The sequence below is a fragment of the Pan troglodytes genome, chromosome 6, assembly GCF_028858775.2.
Source record: "Pan troglodytes isolate AG18354 chromosome 6, NHGRI_mPanTro3-v2.0_pri, whole genome shotgun sequence".
NCBI classification, from domain to species: Eukaryota; Metazoa; Chordata; class Mammalia; order Primates; family Hominidae; genus Pan; species Pan troglodytes.
In genome coordinates, this window is record NC_072404.2 from 137,500,452 (window position 1) to 137,525,885 (window position 25,434).

Here is a 25,434-nt window from a genome sequence, read left to right on the forward strand (position 1 = left end):
CATGAGTGCTAACATCCCTGCCTAGCTGGCACCTTCATATCCTTCAAGGCCAAGCACATCCTCTTCTCCACTAGTTTTCCTTTTCCCCATCCTCCTTCCCCCAACCCCTTCACCAAGGCCAATTAAACTGTTCTCCCATCTGTAGCTCTGAGCCACTTTAACATACTTTAGAAATTTCCCTATTAAATTATAATTACTTATTCCCATGTCTGTCTTTCCAGCCATTAGGCAATCTGGCAAAAGGAGAAAAAAAGCCTTAAGAGTTAGTTAGACCTGGGTATGAATCTCAGCCAAATGACCTTGGACATGCTCTCTGAGCCATAGCTTTCTTATTGTAAAATAATGAAAATAATATTAAACTTGGAGAGTTCTTATGCTCTGTTACATGGCAGCTGGAGAAGAAATTATAGTTTCTTTCCCCAGCACACCAAACCCTCCATTCCAAGAGCCCCATCCCCAATCCAGCTGTGAGCTTTCTGAGGTCATGAATTTCATTCGCTGTGACAGTCTTGGGTAACTTGCCCAAAGTCCAGCACATAGTAGGTACTCAGAAAATGTTTGTCATGCTGAAATAAATCAAGAGATAACCAGTGTTTACATATATAGAGAAGTGAATTTTTGAATAGCAGAAACAACTTGCAAGAAGGCCTAGGGCAAATAATAGGCACAGGCTTTGCTGGGAACAGCAAGGAGACCGTGCTAAACAGAACGGAAAATATACACTGGGAAACAACACAGGAGGAGATAATGGAGACAGGCAGCATCACCATTATTAAAGGGTTTGGGATCAGGGAGTATTTAGACTGTCTCAGGCTGTTATTGCAGGTTGATATCACTATGCTTGGATAAGATTCCTCACCTTTCCATCGAGCAGATAGGTGGCAGACTGCATTACGTTCATCAAAACTCCCACTGGACTCCAGCTAAATTTATATCTCAATGGATTGTTTGAATGTTCAGGGGCTGGAAGCCCACCACAGTAGGAAATATATGATTCAATCTATAAATTAAAGAATCAATAAATAAGGAAGAATTCACAACTTAGAGAATGTCTAAGTAATTAATTGAAGACAATGATATGAATGGAGTAAACTTGCTACAGTTTTTCATTCTTAATGTTACTAAGGCATTCGAAAATACATCTTCAAAGCATGTACCATTTGATTAAATAACAGTTAATTTTATATATATGGTTTTTTAAAAAAACTGTAAAAATAGTGACTAACATTTTGTTCAGTTAAAAATCCAACTCTTAGTTCAATTCTGCTTAGTCAGTTCCTACTAACTTTTGTATTCAAATTATATATTTACATATATATAATTTTAATACATATATACACACACATTCAAAAAACCTAAAACAATCTGAATCATCCCATTTACACCCAATAGTACCTTGTCAAAGGTACTATTTCATAAAAGATATTTCATATCAACAGATTGCTGATACCCAAAGATTCTTCTCACTTTTAAAAGTCAAACCTTATTACAGAATCTTCAAGGTAGTCTAAAATTTGTATTAAGCCAAAATTTTATAGTAGCATCTGTTTCTCCAAAAATTGGTTGCTACCTAAGACTTGGACATTGTTTTCCTGTATGGATATTTTTGCAATTATAAGATATTATTTAAAATTTCTAGGAGGCCGAGGGGGGCAGATGACCTGAGGTCAGGAGTTCGAGACTGGCCTGACCAACATGGAGAAACCCCATCTCTACTAAAAATACAAAATTAGCCGGGCATGGTGGTGCGTGCCTGTAATCCCAGCTACTTGGGAGGCTGAAGCAGGAGTATTGCTTGAACCTGGGAGATGGAGGTTGCAGTGAGCCGAGATCGTGCCATTGCACTCCAGCCTGGGCAACAAGAGCAAAACTCAGTCTCAAAAAAAAAAAAAATCTTTAACTTTGATTAAAGGTGTTGCTATATTATAACTCATACTTTGATTCTGTACACAAGAAGTTAGACATTTTAATGTTCCCTTTGGGTACAAATTGGGCTCACCGTGGCTCCCACTTCCTTGGCTTTATCTATTGTTTCCATTGCTAACATGTGATCCAGACCAGGGTCCAATCCCAATTCACCAATGATTGTGATGCCGGCATCTTCCACACTGCAGCAGGTGGAAAGAGGAAAAAGGAAAACTTGGATATAAAATAAAAACAATGCCATGGATCCACTCAGTTTGTTTAAAATGATTAAAACTTACCTCTTTTCCAATTCTTTTAGTGCTGGTGTGATGTAGCTTGCAGTGACCATGTTAACTTTGTTTGTGATGCAGGCCTTGGCCACAAGAGGGTGCAATACATAAGGCAACAAGCTTGAAAACAGGAAGAAACTAATCAGAAACTCCCTTTTTCAACCCTACTTTCTAAGGTACCTGAACTGTATTAAAGCTGCATCTTAAGGTACTGTTCTGATTAAATTATTCTCTCAGAAAAGGGAACACTTATACACAGTTGGTGGGAATGTAAATTAGTTCAGCTGCTACAGAGGACAGTTCAGAGATTTCTCAAAGAGCTAAAGGTTGAACTATCATTCGACTTAGCAATCTCATTACTGGGTATCTATCCAAAGGAAAATAGATTATTCTACCAAAAAGACACAGGCACTCACATATTCATCACAGCACTATTCACAATAACAAAGACATGGAATCAATTGACATGCCCATCAATAGTGGGATTGGGGCCAGGTGCTGTGGCTCATGCCTGTAATCCCAGAACTTTGGGAGGCCAAAGACAGGTGAGTCGCTTGGGCCCAGGAGTCGAGACCAGCTTGGACAAGATGGTGAAACATCATCTCTACAACAAATACAAAAATTGGCCCAGCATGTTGGCACATGCCTGTAGTCCCAGCTACTCCAGAGACTGAAGTGGGAGGATCACTGGAACTCAGGAGGTCAAGGCTGCAGTGAGTTGAGATCACAGCACTGCACACTAGCCTGGGCAATAGAGTGAGACCCTGTCTCAATAAAACAAAACAAAATGAAACAAAAATAAAAAAACAAAAACAGTGAATTGGATTAAAAAATGTAGTACATATACACCATTGAATACTACATAGCCATAAAAAAGAATGAAATAGTGTTCTTTGCAACAACATGGATGCAACTGGAAACTATTATCTTATGCGACCTAACACAGAAACAGAAAACCAAATACTGCAGGCTCTCACTTACAAGTAAGTGGGAGCTGAACACTGGGTACCCATGGAATTAAAGATGGAAACAATAGACACTGAGGACTACAAGAGGGAAGAGATAAGAAGTGGAGCAGGGGCTGAAAAACAACCTACTGGGTACTATGCTTGCTACTTGGTGACAGATTCATTGATACTCCAGACCTCAGAATCACACAATATACCTTTATAATAAACCTGCACATGTAACCCCTGATTGTAAAATAAAAGTTGAAAGTAAAATAAATAAATATTCCCTTGGAAAGACATGATCAATGACTCCCTGTGGGCCACAGAATAAATTCACCCTGTTATCACATCTAAATAGCAATACTCTATTCTATTGACCTGTTGAGGAATAAAGGCCTGAGAAGTGGTTTTATTGTTTATTTAGTTTTTTTTTAATGAACTAGAGAAAATCTGAAGTATGCAGAATTAATTTGACAAGTACAATGGTGTAGTATGATATTGTTTATGTTGGTTTTTTTTTTTGGTGGTACTGTAGACAGCTTTACCAAATAGTCAATAAAAAACAACTTAAATATTGTCATGTAATTGACAGGGTATTTTATTATTCCTACAATAGACTATGGATATACTCATTTATATAACACTCATATTTATGAAAATTTGATTTCTTGTGATTATGCAGTCCCAGCACCAAATTATAATCCCAAAGCCAAAATTGTTGAAAACCCAATCAAAGTTGAGCTTTGAGTACAGCATCATCTGTTGTTCACCCTGTGGATTTTTAGCCATTCTGATACCTTTACACCGATCAACACCATAAAAGCCTATCTCCTCCTTGGGCCCTTCTTGGAGTCTACTCAATAATGTAATACATGGGCCATCTTGACCTAGTTTGACACTTCCTGATAGCCATTTGGAAGATGTGAAGGTAAAAAGAACAGCAGCTCTATTTTAGTGGAAAGCCCACGACAGAAAACCCTAATCCAAATTATACCTGCCCCTTTAAGAAATTTCCAAAGAGTTATTTTCCTCCACAAAGCTTTCCCAGATTTCCCCAAAGCCAGATATCCTTCCTCTGCATGCATCCAGTTATACCTTTATAACATTTAATGGAATTTGCTCCATTCATCCCTATATTTCTACAGCTAATGTATTACATTATTGAGTAGACTCCAGGAAGGGTCCAAGGAGGAGATAGGCTTTAACGGTGTTGATCAGTGTAAATGCTATCAAAATGGCTAAAAATCCACATGGTGAACCACGGATGATGCTGTACTCAAAGCTCAACTTTGATTTGGTTTTCAACAAATTTGGCTGTGGTATAATAATTTGGCTCTGGGACTGCATAATCAAAAGAAATTAAATTTTCATAAATATGAGTGTTATAAAAATGAGCATATCCCTATTCTATTCTAGGAATAATAAAATACCCTGTTAATTACATGACAATATTTAATTTGTTTTTTAATGCCTATTTGGTAAAGCGGTCTACAGTACCAACAAAAAAAAATAAAAACCAACAGAAACAATATCACACTATATCATTGTACTTGTCAAATTCATTCTGCATAGTTCAGATTTTCTCTACTTCATAAAAAAAAACAATAAAACCACTTTTCAGGCATTTATTCCTCCTCAGGTCAATAGAATAGAGTATTGCTATTTAAATTTATTATAATGCAGAATAAAATTGTGTATGTCTTTTATCAGTATCAAAAGCTCCTGGTCTCTGTGTTTTTGTTTCCTTAAACCAAAAATAATTACTGCTAACAAATTTAGTAGATTTTTGGAAACCACTGAGCAAAATACTTGCAAAACTATTAGAACCAAATATTAATAGAAAATGTGCAATGTCATCATCTTAAAGGTTAAACAGAAATTTTTAAATCATATTCTCCATATTAAACTTGCTCAATCAAAATTTTACTAAGATCTAATAATATTTTAAAACTTTGGTCTTATAATAGGCTGAGAAGTAGAATGATAGGACTTTGCCTGTGGTACTTTTTTAGACGAAGGGATTAGAGTTCATAATTCGTCTCGAATATGATACAGTAAGCACTCAATGGGACATACTCTTAAATTATTTAAGTTGACTCCAACCCAATTACTCCAAAAGGTTGAAAATGTCACTTGTGAAAAATACACACAAAATACATGTGGAATTTTCAAAGAAACCTTGAAATCAATTACTACTTTGTATTAAATTAAAAATTAAATTTGAAAAATTATGAGAATTGTACATATTACTAAACATTTTTTGTGAAACATATTCTTTACTCATTTTTTTGTAGTCCCTATCACTATGGTTATATCAAAACATTTTTTCCCCAACTTAAAAAATAAAACAATTAGCCAGGCATGGTGGCTTATGCCTGTAATCCTGGCACTTTGAGAGGCTGAGGCAAGTAGATTGCTTGAGGAGTTCAAGACCAGCCTGAGCAACATGTTGATATCCCATTTCTACTAAAAATACAAACTTTAGCTAGGCATAGTGGCATGTGCCTGTAGTCCCAGCTACTTGGGTGGTTGAGGTGGGAGGATCACTTGAGTCTGGGAGGCGAAGGTTGCAGTGAGCCAAGATTGTGCCACTGCATTCCAGCCTGGGTGACAAAATGAGACTGTCTCAAAAAAAAGAAAAAAAAATTTAAGGAATGTTATAGGATAACATTGTTTAATGGCATTACCATTATTCAGCATAGAAAATACACCAAATGAGAAAACATTAAATATAAAACAGATTTTGCTAATGCTAAATCCTATTGAAGGCCACTTGTTTGCTAAATTTTAAAATTTGGACATATTAAGAGATTGATGTCTTTGTCCATTATCTTGTCACATTTTATTTCAGATTCTGTTCCAAATGGATTTTATCATGTTATTTTACTTTTAATTAAAAATGATATATTTAGGTACCTCTGTGTGGCAAAATAAATTATTGTTCTACTCAGAAGGCTAGATCATTACATTTTGAAGCAGAATTTCTTTTCATGGTAATATCAGAGAGGTTCAGTTGGTCATTAGTCAATTTTTTCTAAATAAAAATTAATGCTCATAACATTTATATAAATTGGGTAACATTTTAAGTGCATAAAGTTAGCCTGTATTTAAAGATATCAAGAGAAATGTAAAAATGCCAGCCTACGAACTACCTTTCATTATGTGTTTTCCAAGCCTCTTTTTTTCTTTTTTTTTAAAGCAGAACATCAGAGAACTTCCTCCAAAGATACAATTTGAATCTGATCTGTGAAAGTGACTAGGTAATCACTATGAGGGAACAGATAACTTTCTTCTTCTCATCTTGGGAAAATTCTAGGAATGAATGACTATTTTCATCACTTTGACATTTCAAAACCAAATTTATTTATTTATTTATTTATTTATTTATTTATTACTTTTATTTTAGGTTCAGGGGTACATGTGCAGGTTTGTTATACAGGTAAATTGTATGTTATGGGGGTATGATGTACAGATTATTTCATTATCTAGGTAATAAGCATAGTACCCAATAGGTAGTTTTTCGATCCTCACCCTCCTCCCACCTTTTACCCTCAAGCAGGCCCTGATGTCTGTTGTTCCTTTCTTTGTGTACATATGTACTCAAATATCAAAACCAAATTTAGTTATGAAGTGAATCTCATGTAATTCTGTGTCTAGATGTTAGATCTGCATTTTTGTTAGTAATACTCTATTTCAAGATCTGTTGCTATGATGAGACTTAAAATGGTCATAAGGCTAAATAATCTACTTATTTCATTTAAGCTTTATAACTCCAAAGGATAAAATAGACACTTAAGTATATAAAACATTAATATCTTATGACCTGCAATCCCACTTCTAAGTACATACCCAACAGAAATGTATAATTACTGTTTTGGTGAAATGGTCACTAAAAGACAAATACCGAAATATGTATAGCAGTGTGACTTATAATAGCCAAAATCCAGAAACAACCTAAATATCTATAGTAGTCAAATAAATAATAATGGTATATTCACATAATGAAATACTGTACAGCAATGAGAATGAATAAATTATCATTTCAGACAATAGCACAAATGACTCTTGTAATCACAACATTGAATGGAAGAAGGAAGCCACAAATGAGGATATATTGAATGATTCCAATTATATGAAGTCTGAAAGCAGGCAGAAACTAAATGTCAGAAGCCAGGATAGTGTTTACCCTTAGAGGACGGGGTAAGTGAATAGAAAGAGGCACCAGGAGGGCTTCTGGGGAATTAGTGATACTCTTGTTTCCTGACATAAATAATCGTCACAGAATGTGTTCACTTTGTGAAAATTCATTGAGCTATATACTTATGATTTGTGCACCTTCTGGACCCATACTTCAATTAAAAACTTTACTCCAAAAGAGTATGAAGAGAGGAGAAGTGAAAGAGAAAGAAAAATAAGAGAAAAGAAATAACAACAAAAATATGAAACTCATTTCTTGCCAGATACTGACCTGATGACAAGATCCTGTTTTGCCACCAAGAAGCCCAGCTTCTCTTCTTGTTTACAAATGTCCATGCTAACAGGATTAATATTATATTTCTTGCCTAACTGTTCAATTTGATTCTTCATGTCAGATCCTATTTCAGTAATTAAAAGTCACATTTTTAGATATGTCAGAGTAAAATATATTTTAACATCTCCAAAAATAAATTTTCAAATTTCAGAAACAAAGTAGTCTTCTAAAATGTAGAAGTCAACACGCTATAAAATACATTTTTCTTCTTCAAAAATTAGGGCTTATTTACCTACTGTTATTTCTATATTGCCATCTCTTGATAAATATTCTAATACAGGCTCAGATACGTAGCCAGATCCAAGAACCAAAACCTTTCTCCTGGTGCCCATTGAAAGTGACTGAGCACGTTCCCTATTTAAAAAAAAAAAAAAAAAAAAAAAGGGAAGGGGCTAATTAAAAAAATTTTTTTTTAAATAACAGAATCTTGCATTCCACAAATCATACTAAAACCTAAATAATGAAGCAACATTTTCTCTTCACATTACTTAAAATAAGAATTTCAACATGAATGAGTTCCCTATAACAACATGTTTCTTTAATTATTTTACATTTTGTACAATGAAGAGCAATAGACCTGACATCTCTGAGATATATATCTACAGATGTATAGATGTATTTCATGAATTCCCAGTATTACTAGTGAGGTGCAGATGCTGGACATTTTCTTGGCTTACTTGTGATTGAGTAACTTGGTCTCACATTTTATCCTTCCAGAAGATGTGGTTCAAAATCATACAAGGGGTTTTACCTTGGAAACCTTATTTATTCCTCACAACAATCCCAGAAGACAACAATTTGAGGAAGAGAATATTATTATCCATATTAGAAATTGTTTTGTCATATATCTTTAGAGTCACTTGAAAATAGCAAAACCATGACTTTGAGTCACACATGCCATGGGTTAAATGTAGAAACTGAAGACTAGTGTTAGGCATTATTTTAATTCTTGAACAGTCTATTCTGCTGGAATTTATATTAATACCTTCCAGGCAGATGACTTTCTGTCTTTCCCACAAACTATGACCTCCAAGGCAGCATCTAAGACTTACCCATCTTTACAAACCCATTAATGCTCAGCACATTTTGTCTTAAATATGGAATTTACTCATTAAATATTTTTTGAATCAAATTCCCTGTTATCAACATGAAACCATAGAAATGGCCTAGTGCCAGGGACTGAAGTAGGCTCTGTTATTTAGAATCTTTAGGCCATAATGTCTCTTGAACATTAACCCAAAAAACTTTTCATTAATTTTTAACAAATAAAAATAAATATAAGTATAAAAAATTCCTGTCCTTCTGTACCCCAATACACATATTACTGATGTGAAGAGATCTCATTTAACTATTACCATCTCCCATTTCACCTTCCAGAGAGAACCACTATTATTCGGTTATTATATTTTCTGTCTAACAATATTTTCTATAGTTTGTATAATTAAAACATTCCAAATACCAAATGCTCAAAACAGAAACTCACTCCTAGATTCTAATACTGTCCAGCCCATCAGTACCCCCAAACCCCAGACTCCAGGTTAATAATCATGTGCTAAGTGATGAAAAGAAGAGAAGAATAAGGCAGGGTTCAATATAAAGTAAATTTGCTTTCAAAATGCAACCTTTGTTATCAGTATCTTGGCACAAGTTTCCATCAGGAAAGAGGGCAGCAAGTTCTAGCAATCAGAGCCAAGTAAACCTGCTGCTTCATGAAATATGACACATAAGAGAGAAGATATCATCTTGACCAGTCATGTTAGACATGTCACTAGTTTCAGTAGTGTAAAAGACCATCGGATGATGAGAACCAAAACATAGAGCTATGAAAAACAAACAGATGTGAAGTTTTACTTGTAAGAAACTCTCCTACAGGGTTATAGAGCTAGCTTCTCTTATTCACAAAGAAAAAAAGTAAGTACTTGGTGTCTTATGCCAGTATATTTCACTGACACATTAAAAAGTAACTATAATCAAACCAGCACATATGGAAAAGCCTAACTATAGTACGCTTGATCTGGGCAGATCTCTTTGTTTACTGCTTGTAGTAGAACCACTGAAAAAGAAGATAAAACAGTTGTGTTTTTTTTTCCCAACTCTGGTTTCTCCTGATACTTCAGTACATGGGTTCCTTTTTTAATGTGAAAAGACCAGCAGAGTAGATATAAACACAGATCAAGGGCAATTGGCTGGAGGAGACCAGAATATTCCAAAAAAATAAAATCAATGTTTTCAAACTTTAAGTAGTAAAATCAATTAAGGAAACAAGGGCCTTAGCTAAAGACCTTTCTAAAGTAACTATTCTCTTGAGTAGATTTGCTACATTACTTTTTGGCACCTTCCCCCTAATAAGAATCCCTGGAGAAAACTACCTCTTACTTTCATCAATTGTTTATTCACAACTCTCTTAATTTGTAACCACGAATTCACTTCCCTGAACATTATACTAAACAAAAGAGAGTCCAAATCCTCAACTAAAACCCAAACTGAAAGCACCACAGAAAGGCTAGTGTGCTCATTTTCCTTTGAGAAAATAACCGAGTCATGATCATGTATCAAAAGCTAGAGAAAAACAAGAAGCTACCTGAAGGACAATCCTTTTGGATTTTTGCTTGCTTACCCATACGTCTACACAGGCTATTAGAAAGCCAAAATGATGCTATACTACCGTTAAGTGGGAAACAGTCACGGTGGTTTCAGCCAGCCACTTAGTTTGGATTTCCTACATTTTCAAACATTATCAAAATTTATATAGTGTACAAACCTAATATTAAGAACTCCCATTGAAGCATTAAAAAATACTCATGAATTCCAAGATAAGAATAAATGTATAAAACAAGAGGATTTGAACAATACTTACCTGCTCTCCCGGAGTGTCTGGATATATTTATATTTATCAGGTAATGTACCGTTGGATGTAATCACTGCCTAAATGTATATGACACAAGACATTTCTTTAGTATCCACATTTTAGTCCTACAAACAAGGTCTCATGACTGATAGAGAAGAGACAGAATGACAAAGATGGAGAGAGAGAGAAACAGAGAGAAGAGAGCAAAAATGGTAGTAAAAAAATACATTTATGAAAAAATATTCTTCTCATAACTTACATCTCTCACCACAGGAGAAAAATTCTGACTTTCAAGAGGCTGTGTCGCATCTGATAATATCTGAAAGGAAAATGAGATTTGTAAGAGATAAATGACACTGCAAAGAAGGCCTCTTGGTGTTTGTATCCATATTAAAATATTAATCAAGGGAAAAAAATAATTTAAGAAACAGTTTTCTAAGGATCACCGAGTATAAGTGATTGCTAATAGAAGTCTTCTACAAGCAATCAACTCTGCCCACAAGACTATGGTGTTTCAGCACAAGTCCCAATTTTAAAACTAAAATTGGATTATAATCATCTTTGCTTGCTGTGAACACAAAAAAGCTTATCCTTTCCAACCAGTTAAATGTATCATATTAAGCATGTTGTCAAATATCTTCACAAGCTTTATAGCTATAGTCCTCCCTTCAAGGGCCTCTACTCCATTCCAAAAGTTCAAGCTGTTCTATTAGGAATAGAGAATGAGGTTTTCCACTCAGCAAGGCCACCAACCCTGCAGTAAGGGGTCTCCCTCAGATCAGTATCAGTATTAGTAGTTATATGTATAGGTACATCAGCATTTCAAAGGTGGTAGCAAAAGTGACTTGACTGAGTAGACCTAGAAAGTCATTCACACCCTCTTCACATTATCTTGCAAAATTGAGTCAGAGACAACAAAAAAAGTAAGATGTCTCATATTAACATTTCAGCAACCTTCTAGTCCTCCTCTTTTCTCCCAAGGAACCCAACTCTTGAATATACTGCCAAGAAGTAATGGGTATATAAGTTAGTCCTTCTCAAAGAACCCAATTCTTGAATATACTGCCAAGAAGTAATGGCATATAAGTTAGCATTGCTGTTTCTGGTGGACAGGGAAGAGCCAATGAGACAATCTTTCCTCCCTAACTATAGGTTAAGATCTAGCTCTCTCACCCAACTAAGAACAAGAAAAATGTTCCTAGAAGGTGCTGGTAACAGAGAATTTATTTACTGTATTAAAATAAATAGAAAATGGTTTTCATGTATCTAAAATAAATGGTAATTTGAAAAAGGTCAGTTCTCCAAAGGACTGAAACCTAGATTTAAATTACTTCATCCTAACTGAATTTAGGTGAATTTCTCCTAACCTTTACCCTTGTCTATCTCACTGCCCAAAACAAAGAATATATTATCTGGAGGAAAATCACACAACATCCAGAGCCTCGAGTCATCTCTAAAATTTTGAATATGCAATGTCTGGCATTAAACCAAAAATAAATAAATATATTGAAAGGTAAGAATTTACTGAAAACCACAAAAACCAAGGAAAAAAACAGGGAACATAAATAGAACCAAGAAGTGTAATGGAATTAACAAAAATGATTCTAAATTGTGATTAATATGTTCAAAAAATAAAAGGACAATATAGATAACTTTTTTAAAAAATGTAAAACTTTAAAATTAGTGAATATAAGTTTTTGATAAATGAAAAATAACATGTTTCAAGCCTTGGAAGACAGATGAACATCCAAATATATGAAGCTCAACAATCTCCAAACAGAGTTAACCCAAAGAGGTCCCTTTATAATTACTGTCAAAAACCAAAGACAAATGATATTAAAAGCAGCAAGATAAAAATATCATGTTACATATAAGGGAATCTCCATTAGACTATCAGCAGATTTCTCAGTAGAAATCCTGCAGGCCAGGAGAGAATGGGATGATATATTCAAAGTGCTGATGCACAGAAAACTGCCAGCCAAAAATGCTATACACAGCAAAGCTGTCCTTCAGAAAAAAAGAAGAAATAAACTCTTTCCCAGACAAGCAAAAGTTTAGGGAATTCTTCACCACTAGAGCTGCTCTATAAGAAATGCTTAAGGGAGTTTTTCAAGTAGAAAAAAAGAACATTACTAACATGAAAACATATAAAAGTAAAAAAATCCACTGATAAAGGTAGATATATAATCAAATCCAGAATACCCTGATACTACTATGGCACTCTGCAAAACATAGGTATATATAACTCTAGGATGGAAGTTAAAATTCAAAACAGTCAAAAATAATGATAGCTACAATGAAGTATTAAGAAATATGTAAGCTAAAAAGATGTAAATTGTGACATCAAAAAATATTAACTGGTTGCACCCAACTCAGAAAGGTAAAAAAGAAATATGAATATATATACATATACATATATATGTGTATATATATACTATATATACTATATACACACACACACACACACGCTGGTGGGAGGGTAGAATTCTAGAGTTTTTGTATGCAACTGAATTTAAGTTGTTATTAGTATAAAATAGTCTATTATAAATATAAGACGTTTTATGTAAGCCTTGTGGTAACCACAAAGCAGAATACTAAAGCAGATATACAAATGATAAAGATAAAAGAATACAAATTTAGCACTAAAGGAAATCACTAAATCACAAAGATAAACAGAAGGAGAGGAAAAAAAGAACAAATAAGCTATAAAGCAATCAGAAAACAATTAACAAAATGGCAGTAGTAAGTCCTTGGCATATCAATAATTACTCTGAATGTAAACAGATTAAATTGTTCAATTAAAACAGAGTGGCTGAATGGATTAAAAAAACAAAGCTCTACTATTCACAATAGCAAAGATATGGAACCAATCTAGATACCCATCAGTGGTGAATTGGATAAAGAAAATGTGGTATATATACACCATGGAATACTATGCAGCCATAAAAAAGAATGAAATTGGCCAGGCACAGTGGCTCACACCTGTAATCCCAGCACTTTGAGAGGCCAAGGTGAGCAGATCACCTGATGTCAGAAGTTCAAGACCACCCTGGCCAACATGGTGAAACCCTGTCTCTACTAAAAATACAAACATTAGCCAGGCTTGGTGGTGGGCACCTGTAATCCCATCTACTGGGGAAGCTGAGGCAGGAGAATTGCTTGAACCCAGGAGGCAGAGGTTTGTGAAATAAGATGGTGCCACTACACCAGCCTAGGTGACAGAGCAAGACTGCCTCAAAAATAAACAAACAATGAAACTATGTCCTTTGCAGCAATCTGGATGCAGATGAAGGCCATTATCCTAAGCAAATTAATGTAGGAACAGAAAACCAAATACCACATGTTCTCAGTTATAAGTGGGAGCTAAACACTGAGTACACGTGGACACAAAGAAGGGAACAATAGAAACCAGGGTATACTTGAGGGTGGAGGATGGGAGGAGGGTGAAGACTGAAAAACTACCTATCAGGTACTATGCTCACTACTTTAGTGACGAATTCATTTGTGCTCCAAACCCCAGTGACATGCAATTTACTCATGTAATAAAACTGCACATGTACCCCCTGAACCTAAAATAAAAGTTGCAAAGAGAAAAAAAAATAAGCTCTCACTATATGCTGCTCACAAGAGACACACTTTCACCTTAAGAATGCACATAGGCTTTCATCCCTCAAAGGGGATGAAAGAATATATTCCTTGCAAATAATACCAACAGAGGACAGGGACAATACTTATTCTAGATAGAAAAAACTTAACACAAAAACTTTCACAAGAGACAAAGAAAGTCATTATTAAAGAGCTCAAGTCATTAAGAAGTCATAGCAATTGTAAATACATGTGCACTCAACATTGGAACACCTAAACATATAAAGCAAATATTAATTAATCAACATGAAGGTAAAAACTAGATACCAAAACAATAATAGTAGGAGACTTCAATACCCCTCTTTCAAAGATGGAAAGATCAACCAGAAAGAAATTAATAAGAAAATACTGGAATTGATCTGTGCTTTAGACAAAATGGACCTAATAGATAAATATAGAACTTTTTATCCAGTAGCACCAGTGTACGCATTCTTCTCTAGTACATATAGAATGCTCTCCAGAATAGACCATATGGTAGGCCACAAAATATGTCTTAACAAATTCAAAAAAATTGAAATCATATTAAGTATTGTTTCTGATCACAATGGTATGAAGCTAGAAATCAATAACAAGAGAAACTTTGGAAACTACAAACACATGCAAATTAAACAACATACTCCTCATCAATCAAGGAGTCAATAGAGAAACTAAAAGGGAAATTTAAAAATTTCTAGAGACAAATGAAAATGAAAACACAACCTACCAAAACCTATGGGATACAGCAAAAGCAGTACTCAGAAGGAAGTTTATAGCAATTTTGAAATGCCTATTTCAAAAAAGAACAAAGATCTCAGATAACCCAATGTTGCATCTCAAGGACCAAGAAAAACAGGAACAAACTGAACCCAAAATTAGTAGACACAAAGAAATAATGATGGTTAGAGAAGACATAAACCAAATAGAGACTTAAAAAAATAAAAAAGATCAATGAAACAAAGAGTTTGTTTGAAAAGGTAAACAAAATCAACAAACCCCGTGTCTGCCTAAGGAGAAAAGACTCAAATAAATAAAATTTTAGATGACTGTTGTTGGTGTATTGAAATGCTAGTGATTTTTGTATGTTGATTTTGTATCCTGAAACTTTGCTGAAATTGTTTATCAGCTTAATTTTTGGGCTAAGACAAGGGGGTTGTCTAGATATAGAATCATGTCATCTGCAAAAAGGGATAATTTGACTTCCTCTCTTCCTATTTGAATGCTTTTTATTTCTTTCTCTTGCCTGATTGCTCTGGCCAGGACTTCCAATACTATGTTGGATGCAAGTGGTAAAAGAGGGCATCCTTGTTGCCAGTTTTCAAGGGGAATCAATGTTATTAAAATGGCCATACTGCCCAAAGCAATTTATAGATTAAATGCTATTCTTATCAAATTACCCATGACATTCTTCATAGAACTAGAAAGAAACTATTTTAAAATTCATATGGAACCAAAAAGAAGCAGAATAGCCAAGGCAATCCTAAACAAAAAAAAAAACAAAGCTGGAGGTATCATGCTACCTGACTTCAAACTATATTACAGGGCTACAGTAACCAAAACAGCATAAGACTCATACAAAACCAGACACAAAGACCAATAAAACAGAATAGAGAGCTCAAAAATAAGGCCACACATCTTCAACCATCTGATCTTCAACAAAGCTGACAAAAACAAACAATGAGGAAAGGACTCCCTGTTTAATAAATGGTGCTGGGATAACTGGCTAGCTATATGCAGAAGATTAAAACTGGATCACTTCCTTACAGCATATAAAATGGTGTAAATCAACTCAAAGTGGATTAAAGAATGAAATGTAAAACCCAAAATTATAAAAACCCTGGAAGATGATCTAGGCAAAACCATTCTGGACATGGGAACTGGCAAAGATTTCATGATGAAGACACCAAAAACAAATGCAACAAATGGGATCTAATTAAACTAAGGAGCTTTTGCACAGCAAAAGAAACTATCAACAGAGTAAACAATCTACAGAATGGAAGAAAATATTTGCAAACTATGCATCTGACAAAAGTCTAATATCTAGCTTCTATAAAAACTTAAATTTACAAGAAAAAACAAACAACCCCATTAAAAGCTGGGCAAAGGACATGAACAGACACTTTTCAATTGAAGACATACATGCAGTCAACAAGCATATGAAAACAAATTCAACATCACTGATAATTAAAGAAATGCAAATCAAAACCACAATGAGATACCATCTCACACTAGTCAGAATGGATATTACTAAAAAGTCAAAACATAACAGATGCTGGTGAGGTTGTGGAGAAAAACGAATGCTTATACACTGTTGGTGGGAGTAAAAATCAGTTCAACCATTGTGGAAAGCAGTGTGGCAATTCCTCAAAGAGCTAAAAACAGAACTACTCTTCAACCCAGCAATCCATTACTGGGTATATACCCAAAGGAATATAAAATGTTCTATCATAAGGACACATACACATGCACATGCTGTTGTAAAGAGTGCTAATTGGAGCACTATTGTAAATAGCAGAGACATGGACTCAACCTAAATGCCTATAAATGATAGACTGTATAAAGAACATGTGGTACACCATGGAATACTATGAAGCCATAAAAAAGAATGAGATCATGTCTTTTGCAGGAACATGGATAGAGCTAGAAGCCATTATCCTTAGCAAATTAATGCAGGAACAGAAAACCAAATACTGCATGCTCTCCCTTACAAGCAGGAGCTAAATGATGAGGACACATAGACACATAGAGGGGAACAACACACACTGGGGCCTTCCTGAGGGAGAAGGGAGAGGAGCAGAAAAAATGACTATTGGGTAGTAGGCTTAATACCCTGGTGATGAAATAATCTGCACATCCACCCCTCGTGACACAAGTTTACCTATAGAACAAACCTGCACATGTACCCCTGAACCTAAAAGTTTTTTTTAAGTATGTATTAGCATCTGCAACAATATTGCATAAGAAATCACCCACAACTCAAAAAAAAAAAAAAAAACAGATGAAAAAGGAGACATTACAACTTATACCACAGAAATACAAAGGATCATAAGACAGCATTATGAACAATGATGTGCCAAAAACTTGGAAAACCTAGAAGAAATGAACAAATTCCTGGACACATACAACCTACCAAGATTGAACCAGAAAAAAATAAACAATCTGAATAGGCGAATCGATAACAAGCAGCAAGATTGAATCAGTAATAAAAAGTCTCCCATCAAAGAAAAGCCCAGGACCTGATGGTTTCACTACTGAACTCTACCAAACATTTAAAGAAGATTTAATACCAATTCTTCTCAAACTATTCCAGAATATCAAGGAGGAGGAAATTCTTCCAAACTAATTCTATAAGGCCAGTGTTATCGTGATACCAAAATCAGACAAGGACGTAACAAAAAAAGTAAACTTCAGGCCAATATCCCTGAAGAACATAGATACAAAAATTTTCAACAAAATACTAGAAAACCAAATTTAACAGCATATTTACAAGAGCATTCACCATAATAAATGGGATTCATTCCAGGGGTGCAAGAATGGTTCAACATATGCAAATTAATAAACATAATTTATCACATTGACAGAATGAAGGACAAAAACCATACGATTATTCCAACAGAAACAGAAAAAAATATTTGACAAATTCAACATCACCTTATGATAAAAACTTTCATCAAATTTGGCATACAGGGTACATACCTCAACATAATAAAAGCCATATTTGACAGACCCACAGCTAACATCATACTGATCATGGAAAACTGCAAGCTTTTTCTCTAAGATATGGAACAAGAAAAGGATGCTACTATTCAACATAGTACTGGATGTTCTAGTCAGTGTAACTAGGCAAAAAAAAAGAAAACAAAGGTACCCAAATTGGAAAGCAGGAAGTCAAATTGTCCTTGTTTGAAGATGACGAAATCTTATATATAGAAAACCCTAAAGACTCCATCAAAACACTGTTGGAACTGATAAATTTAGTAAAATTGCAGAATGTAAAATCAACATACAAAAATTAGTAGCATTTCTATATGCCAACTGTGAACAATCTGAAAAAAAATCCCATTTCCAATAGCCACAGCAAAAATAAGATGCATAAGAATAAATTTAACCAAGGAAATGAAAGATCTCTATACTAAAAACTGTAAAACATTGATAAAAGACATTGAAGAAAACAAAAACAAATGTAAAGATATTCCCATGTTCATGGAATGGAAGAATTTATATTGTTAAAATGCCCATACTACCCAAAGCAATCTACCAATTCAGGGCAATCCTTACCAAAAAAAAAAAAAAAAAAAAAAAAAAAAAAAAGATAATCTTCACAGAAATAGAAAAGACAATCCTAAAACTAGTATGAAATCACAAAAGACCCCAAATCGTCACACAATATTTAGCAAAAAGAATGAAGCTGGAAGCATCACACTACCTGACTTCAAAATATACTACAAAGCTATAGTAACCAAAACAGCATGGTACTGGCATAACAGCAGACACATAAACCAATGGAACAGAAAAGCAAGCCCAGAAAGAAATCCATGCATCTATATCCACCAGTTTTGGAGAAAAGTGTCAAGAACAAACATTAAGGGAAGAAGAGTCTCTTCAATAAATGGTGCTGGGAAAATTGGATATCTACATTCAGAAGAATAAAACTAGACCCCCTATTTCTCATCATATAAACAAATCAACTCAAAATGGATTAAACACTTAAATGGAAGACCTAAAACTATGAAACTACTAGAAGAAAAAAAAAACATAGGGGAAATGCTTCATTACATTGACCTGGTTAAGAATTTTTTGGATAAGAACTCAAAAGCACAAGCACAAAACCCAAAAACAGACAAATGGAATTACATCAAACTAAAAAGCTTCTGCACAGCAAAACAAACAAACAAAAGATCAATTGAGTGAAGAAACAACAGAATGGGAGAAAGTATTTGCAAACTATACGTCTCACAAGGAAGTAATACTCAGAATATACAAGAAAGTCAAAGAACAAAACAAGAGATAATACAATCAAAAATGGGCTGTAGTCAAAGTAAATCTAATGGCTTTAAAATGACCATATTGCTAAAGAGAAACACAGGAAAACAATTACCTAAGCACTTATTGCAAGAAGTTATGAAAAGAAAGGTTAACTAAGCTCTCAATAAAGTAAAATAAAGAATATAGTACAGGTAAGATTATAAATTAAGAAAACAGAAAATGATATAAAATAGAGATGATCACCAAAGTTGAACTGATTTTTTGCGATGACTAATAAAATTGATCAATTCCAGGTAAAACAGATTAAGAAAAAACAGAAGGCATACCCAACCAACATCAGGAAAAAGAGAAATCACTACAGAATCTATTAAAGAGTTAATAAGGTTATTACTAAAAAAAAAAATGACAATAAAGGTTACAACTTAGATGAAATATAAATTCCTAGAAAATAAGCATACCAAAATTGACAAAGAAAAATAAAAATCTGAACATTCTTCAGTTTTTAAATAAAATGTAATCTATAATTTTAAAACTTACCCTCAAAACTAAAAAAAGAAACAAACAAAAATGCTACCAACCCAAATAGTTTTGCTAATGAATTGTATCAAGTAGAACTAACACTAATCTCATGTAAAATGTTCCTGAGACCAAAAATAAGGAAATACTCTCTAACTTGTTTTCAAGCCAACATAAACTTAATATCCAAACCTGACAAAGACCTTATAATAAAATAAAGTTATCGATTAAGCTCTCTAATGAACATAGATGTTAATAATCCTAAACAAGATAAATCTATGTGCAAACTCAACAAAATAATGTGGAGATATATATATATATATATCTCCACAACCCCAAATGTTTACCAATGGTAAAATAGATTAATAAATGTTGGTATATTCCTTAGCAACCAGAACTTAGTCATAAATAAAAGGTTAACATACAACCAAGTTGGATTTATCCTAAGAATGTGAAGTTAGTTTGATATTTGAAAACCAACTGACACAATTCACATATTAACAGAGAAAAGGAAAAAATGATCTTCTCAATGAATACAGAAAATGCATTTGATAAATGTACATAATATCCACATCATCCAGGCCATAATCCAGAATTATTCAGTCTATGAAAACCAGAAGACTATGACCAATTCTCAAAGGAAAAGACAATCAATAAAGTTCAACCACAAATTGACCCAGAAAGTTGGAAGTATGAGATGAACATTGTAAAGTGGTTTTTATAACTATGTTCAATGCAATAACGAAAAATACATTCATAATTAATGAAAAGATAGAAACTCTCTGCAGAAAAAGAGAAAATACCAAAAGAAAATTTTTAAAAAAGAACCCAACGGAAATTCTAGAACTGAAAATAGAACATCGGAAATTAAAAATGCACAGAAATGTCTGATTAGCAGAATAGAGAATATGAAGACATTTTCAGATAAAGGACAACTAAGAGAATCTGTCATCAGCAAACCTGTACTGTAAGAAGTGATAAATTAAGTTATTCAGTCTGCAGGGAAATGATGCCAAAGGGAAATGAATGAAGAACATCAAAAATGGTAAACATCTTGGTAAATATATTATTGTATTTTTTATATACATACAGTTTGGCCACTTAAACATTTACCATTATAAAATTTTAGAAGTAGAGAAACTGTTAAGATTATGTATTCATGGCTGGGCGCGGTGGCTCACGCCTGTAATGCCAGCACTTTGGGAGGCCGAGGCGGGTGGATCACGAGGTCAGGAGTTCAAGACCAGCCTGGCCAACATGGTGAAACCCCATCTCTACTAAAAACTACAAAAATTAGCCAGGAGTGGTGGCACACACCTGTGGTCCTGGCTACTCGGGAGGCTGAGGCAGGAAGAATCGCTTGAACCTGGGAGGTGGAGGTTGCAGTGAGCCGCAATTGCATCACTGCACTCCAGCCTGGGCAACAGGGCGAGAATCTGTCTCAAAAAAATAAAATAAAATAAAATAAGATTATGTATTCATTACAACCACCTCATGTTACAGATGAAATATCTGAGGCTCAGAAAGGAAGTGAGTGCCCTGCTCAAGGTTATAAAGCAAGTTGATATCTCCAGCAAAGCCTGGCATTTGTACTCTCCTTCTCCTGCTTCTTTAATCCCTCAGCACCAACTCCAGACACATTGCAGATCCAGCACTGACTGTATCAGCAACACATCCTTAACTTCTCTGTATTTGTTTTATAATGGATTTAATGATGGTAAAATGGATTTAATGATGGTATTTACCTAATACGGTTTTCATGAGTACTTAAAATTAAAATATATTTAGTACTTTGAACACTTCCTGCACCTAGTAGGTGCAATATCATGTCTAACCATGACAGTGCCTGCTGCCTGCATTTTCTCAAGCCTGCTACATCTCCCTGTTGACATATTCCAATACGAAAAAGAAAGGGTCAAAATGGAATACTATTTGAAAGAAAAGAAGATCACAGACTGGAAATTTCATTTATTCTTGCCCCACTAACTATTGTTCTATTTTAGTGTAAGAGCTTATGAGGGAAGATATAGATGAAAAGAGCAAGAGCCATTCTTTATATTGGAATCATTGGCAGAGGCAGACAGTCTGAAATAAAAATAAAGCAGGAAGGCTATGAATGCTTAGGATAAAAACTGAAATAAGAAAAATTTTCTTTGATAAAGAAAATGGAATTTAGATAACATGGTATTTCATTAGCTAATCAATGATCACAGAAGAAAAATACATGACCTCAACATAAGCTGTCACTTAACTATCAGTGACCAGAACCCAATAAAAATGTTCTATATTTCTAATTTTTCAGACCTGGTTATTACGGCACAATAAGAGTGCCCCAATATGAACTGACATAGATGGCAAAGAATTAAAAATAAAGCATGTTTTATCTCACACGTGGTGAACATTCTTAATAAAAGACCTATAATGGGAAAGAGATGTAATTGTAATTAAGCATGAAGGCAGTGATATCATCATATACCCCAAGAGACAAGTAAGCAGAATATGTCAAATAAAATAGTATCAGTAAGTATTTCAGGGAAGGGCTGGCATTTCATTTTACAGCAGATTTCTTAGATACAGAAGACCAAAACATTCACAGAATTACTCAATTATTCAATTTAAAGCCACAGAGTTGTTACTGATATTACCAGTCTGCTTACCATTTCTTCAACATAAGGGTAAAGCATATCTCCAAAGCATTCTGTAGCTTCAATTGGGAGCTGTGCCGGCAAATTGTCAATGGAACACATCAGGATCCCCGAGCCTTCAACACTAAAAGAAGCAATGTGGTTTATTCAGAAGCACAAAACATTATTTGTAAGTTCTGACTTTTCCAGATGTCTACTCCACTATATTTGCTTCATTATCATTTGTAATTTTGTATAAAAGTATACGCGAAAATAAACAAAACTTTTCAAACAAAACGTTTTCCTTCTTCAGCAACCCGTCTCATATTTAAATATATTTGTGTATGTGTGTGTGTTCAAATGTGCATGTTTTTTTCACCAAATTTTAGTATGTTTGAGTATATCTCTCCAAATTTTCATAACTTCATAAAGATGTAAAATACTGAGAATTTTAGAGTAGTATATCAATGTAACTAAGTGAGGAATATCATCTAACAACTTTAGCAAACTCACCTGTCATGAATAATATGCTGGTCTGCATCATACATGCAAAAGGGACGCTCTATTGTTGTACACTCAGTCATAAACTCTATAGACCCTCCTGTGTCAGCTGAAATGTCACATATTGCCACAAGTCTGAAAATAACATCAATACTTAGATGAGAGGATGAAATTCTGAAGTCTCCAACAAGACTTAAAAAAAAGGAGTTTGGAACAATTTTCAATGTGGATCCCAAATATTTTCCAGGCTTTTGGGGTCTTTTTCCTATAGCTCATTTTTCAGGACTCTGCACTGTTCTGTGATACAGAGAATCTTCCCAGTATGAATTTTAGTCTCCAAAAAAAAAAAGAAAGAAAGAAAGAAAGAAAGAAAAGAAAAAAGGAAACAAACGCAGAGAATTGCTTTCCTAGAGAAATCATTAACAGACTAGAGTCAGAAAGGTTCAATTATGCTACCTCCACCCTGCTTAGTACTGTATAGTTTTACATGTGGTTACACAGAAATCTCTAGAATTACGAACAAAAGTTTCAGTCCAGCATTCAAAAAGTTGACTACAATTTTTCTGCCCAATCTCCAATTACCACTTGCATACATGAACCAATGTAGACCTAGACTGACACATTCAGCACCCTAAATATGCTTTGGTAGCTCCATATTTATTAAGCACCAATCCTTTCACTTGGAATTCTTGTTCTCCTCATTCCTCCCTTTAAGGTTTGCTGCGCCCAATGCTTCTGCTTTCTTCTAAACCCCGGTGATGTTGTTGCTCCTAGCATTCCCTTGGCATTTACTTGATGCCAGTTACATGCCTAGAAAAGCAAACATATCTTTTACTCTTCCACAAATATTAATTAATTAATTCAATATTTAATAATTATTTCAATGCCTATTATATATCAGGCAACGTACTAGGTGCTTGTGGCCAAGAGAAAGAGACCCCCTATCCTCAAGGAGATTAAGTTCTAGGAAGAGGGAGAAAAATCATAAACACGAGAAAATAAATGAGGAATTTCAAAACAAAAAACAGAGTAACAGACTAGAGATAGAGATGAGAGTGGAGAAACAAGAGAAGACTTCTCTGAGGAAATAGCTTCAGAGCTGCATGGGGCATCACAGAAGACAAAAGAAGAATGTTTCAAGAAGTGGAGGTGGGCTGGGCATGGTGGCTCATGCCTATAATCCCAGTACCTTGGGAGGCCAAGGCAGGAGGTCTGCTTGGGGTCCAGAGATTTAGACCAGCCTGGGAAACATAACAAGACCCCATCTCTAAAGATAAATACATACAATAAAATTAAAAAAAAAAAAAAAGGAGAGATGGTTAACAGTGTTGAGTACTGCCAAGAGGTCAAGAAAGATAAGGCAGAGAAGTAGTCATTAGAAATCAAGTCCTCTGATATGTGATATTTGATCCTCTAATAATGGAAGCAGCTGGTCAAAACTACTATCGTTGCTGAAGTAGAGTCCTTACTTGTGTGGTAATGCAGGGCAGCCTTCCACACCAGCAGGTGAGAACTTGCCTGGAGCCAGGAGACTCTGAGCATCTTGGCGGGTTAGGAGGCGAGGAGTGTTTTGTTCCCAGTAGATTCCATTAATTAAGCAAGTTGTATAGGGTGCAATCTGTAATGCAAGTTCCAGGTTCAAGAAAATAGAAAATAGCCTATTTTAATACAGTATACTGAAAGAAAGCTATCAGTAAATTCTATGAGAAATAATTAAATGTAACTTCTAATTGATTTTCTTATTGTCCATGTCAGTGTCCATCTTTTGAGGCAAAGATATTAAATAGCCACCCAGATTTCAGTATAGAATTACCCTATGATAGAGAAATATATGACTATAAATACATTAGTGTGTTCATTCCATAATGTATTGCATGCCGAAGAAAAATGAAAGGACAAAAACAAACAAAAAACGGTGGACCTAAAATTATATTTCCAGCTCTAATATCAGTAGGGTATGACCTAAATCATGCTACCTCAACTTCCCTGGGCTCTATTTTTCTTACTTGCCAGATGGGGATAATACGCACCCCATTCCTCAAAGGAATGCTGTGAAGATTAAATCGGATAACATCTGTAAGCTCTATGGAGCAATGTGCTACATACATGCATACATGGCAACTAGGTCAGTATCAGTTTTAGGATGCATCCAATCACCAATACTTCTGTGATTGGGGAAATGAGAAGGAATAAAGATTTCTTAGATTCCAAATTTTTCAGTTTGAAACTATGTTCATAATTTTTCTTCTTCAAACATCTCAAGCTGAAGGTAAGAATTCTTTTCCCTAACATGCCCTGCATGATATAAGGGCTAAATTTCATACCAGAATCTGAAAATGCTATGTTGGTCAAACATATTTAAAATTATTTAAAGCATTCTTTTTCACAATAAATGCATGCATTTTTTGTTTTATGTATTTTTTGGTTTGTTAGTTTATCTGGGGGAAGAATGTTGCATGGCCAATGACTATAGAGCACACAAATATATTTTATTTCTTATAAGATGTGTGTCGCATCGAAGGATTTGATTTGTAAGTATAATAGCTTTTTCATTCAGTGGGGATGGTCTGCACTTATATAGGAACGCTATTTAACCCTCACCCTGATAATCAATGGCATGCATTTCAAGATTGCTGGCTGAGATTATGGTTGCAATTTGTGG

The 25,434-nt window shown here is 34.5% G+C and overlaps 1 protein-coding gene across 6 annotated transcripts in view; it reads right to left on the reverse strand.

Annotated features, from left to right (window-relative positions):
• The window catches only part of AASS (aminoadipate-semialdehyde synthase), a 72,427-nt gene that overhangs the window by 18,971 nt on the left and 28,022 nt on the right, over positions 1 to 25,434 (reverse strand). For all 6 annotated transcript variants that reach the window (XR_010158968.1, XR_010158969.1, XM_024358029.3 and 3 more), the window contains 10 exons: positions 24,242 to 24,390; positions 22,785 to 22,907; positions 22,305 to 22,416; positions 10,784 to 10,843; positions 10,534 to 10,601; positions 7,909 to 8,030; positions 7,614 to 7,740; positions 2,205 to 2,315; positions 2,000 to 2,108; positions 860 to 1,000 (listed from right to left, as the gene is read on the reverse strand). Coding sequence is in view for 4 of the 6 variants with exons in the window: in XM_024358029.3 (XP_024213797.1) it covers positions 860 to 1,000; positions 2,000 to 2,108; positions 2,205 to 2,315; positions 7,614 to 7,740; positions 7,909 to 8,030; positions 10,534 to 10,601; positions 10,784 to 10,843; positions 22,305 to 22,416; positions 22,785 to 22,907; positions 24,242 to 24,390 (1,122 nt within the window). In the remaining 2 variants the exon portion in view is untranslated. The remainder of the gene's footprint in view (positions 1 to 859; positions 1,001 to 1,999; positions 2,109 to 2,204; positions 2,316 to 7,613; positions 7,741 to 7,908; positions 8,031 to 10,533; positions 10,602 to 10,783; positions 10,844 to 22,304; positions 22,417 to 22,784; positions 22,908 to 24,241; positions 24,391 to 25,434) is intronic.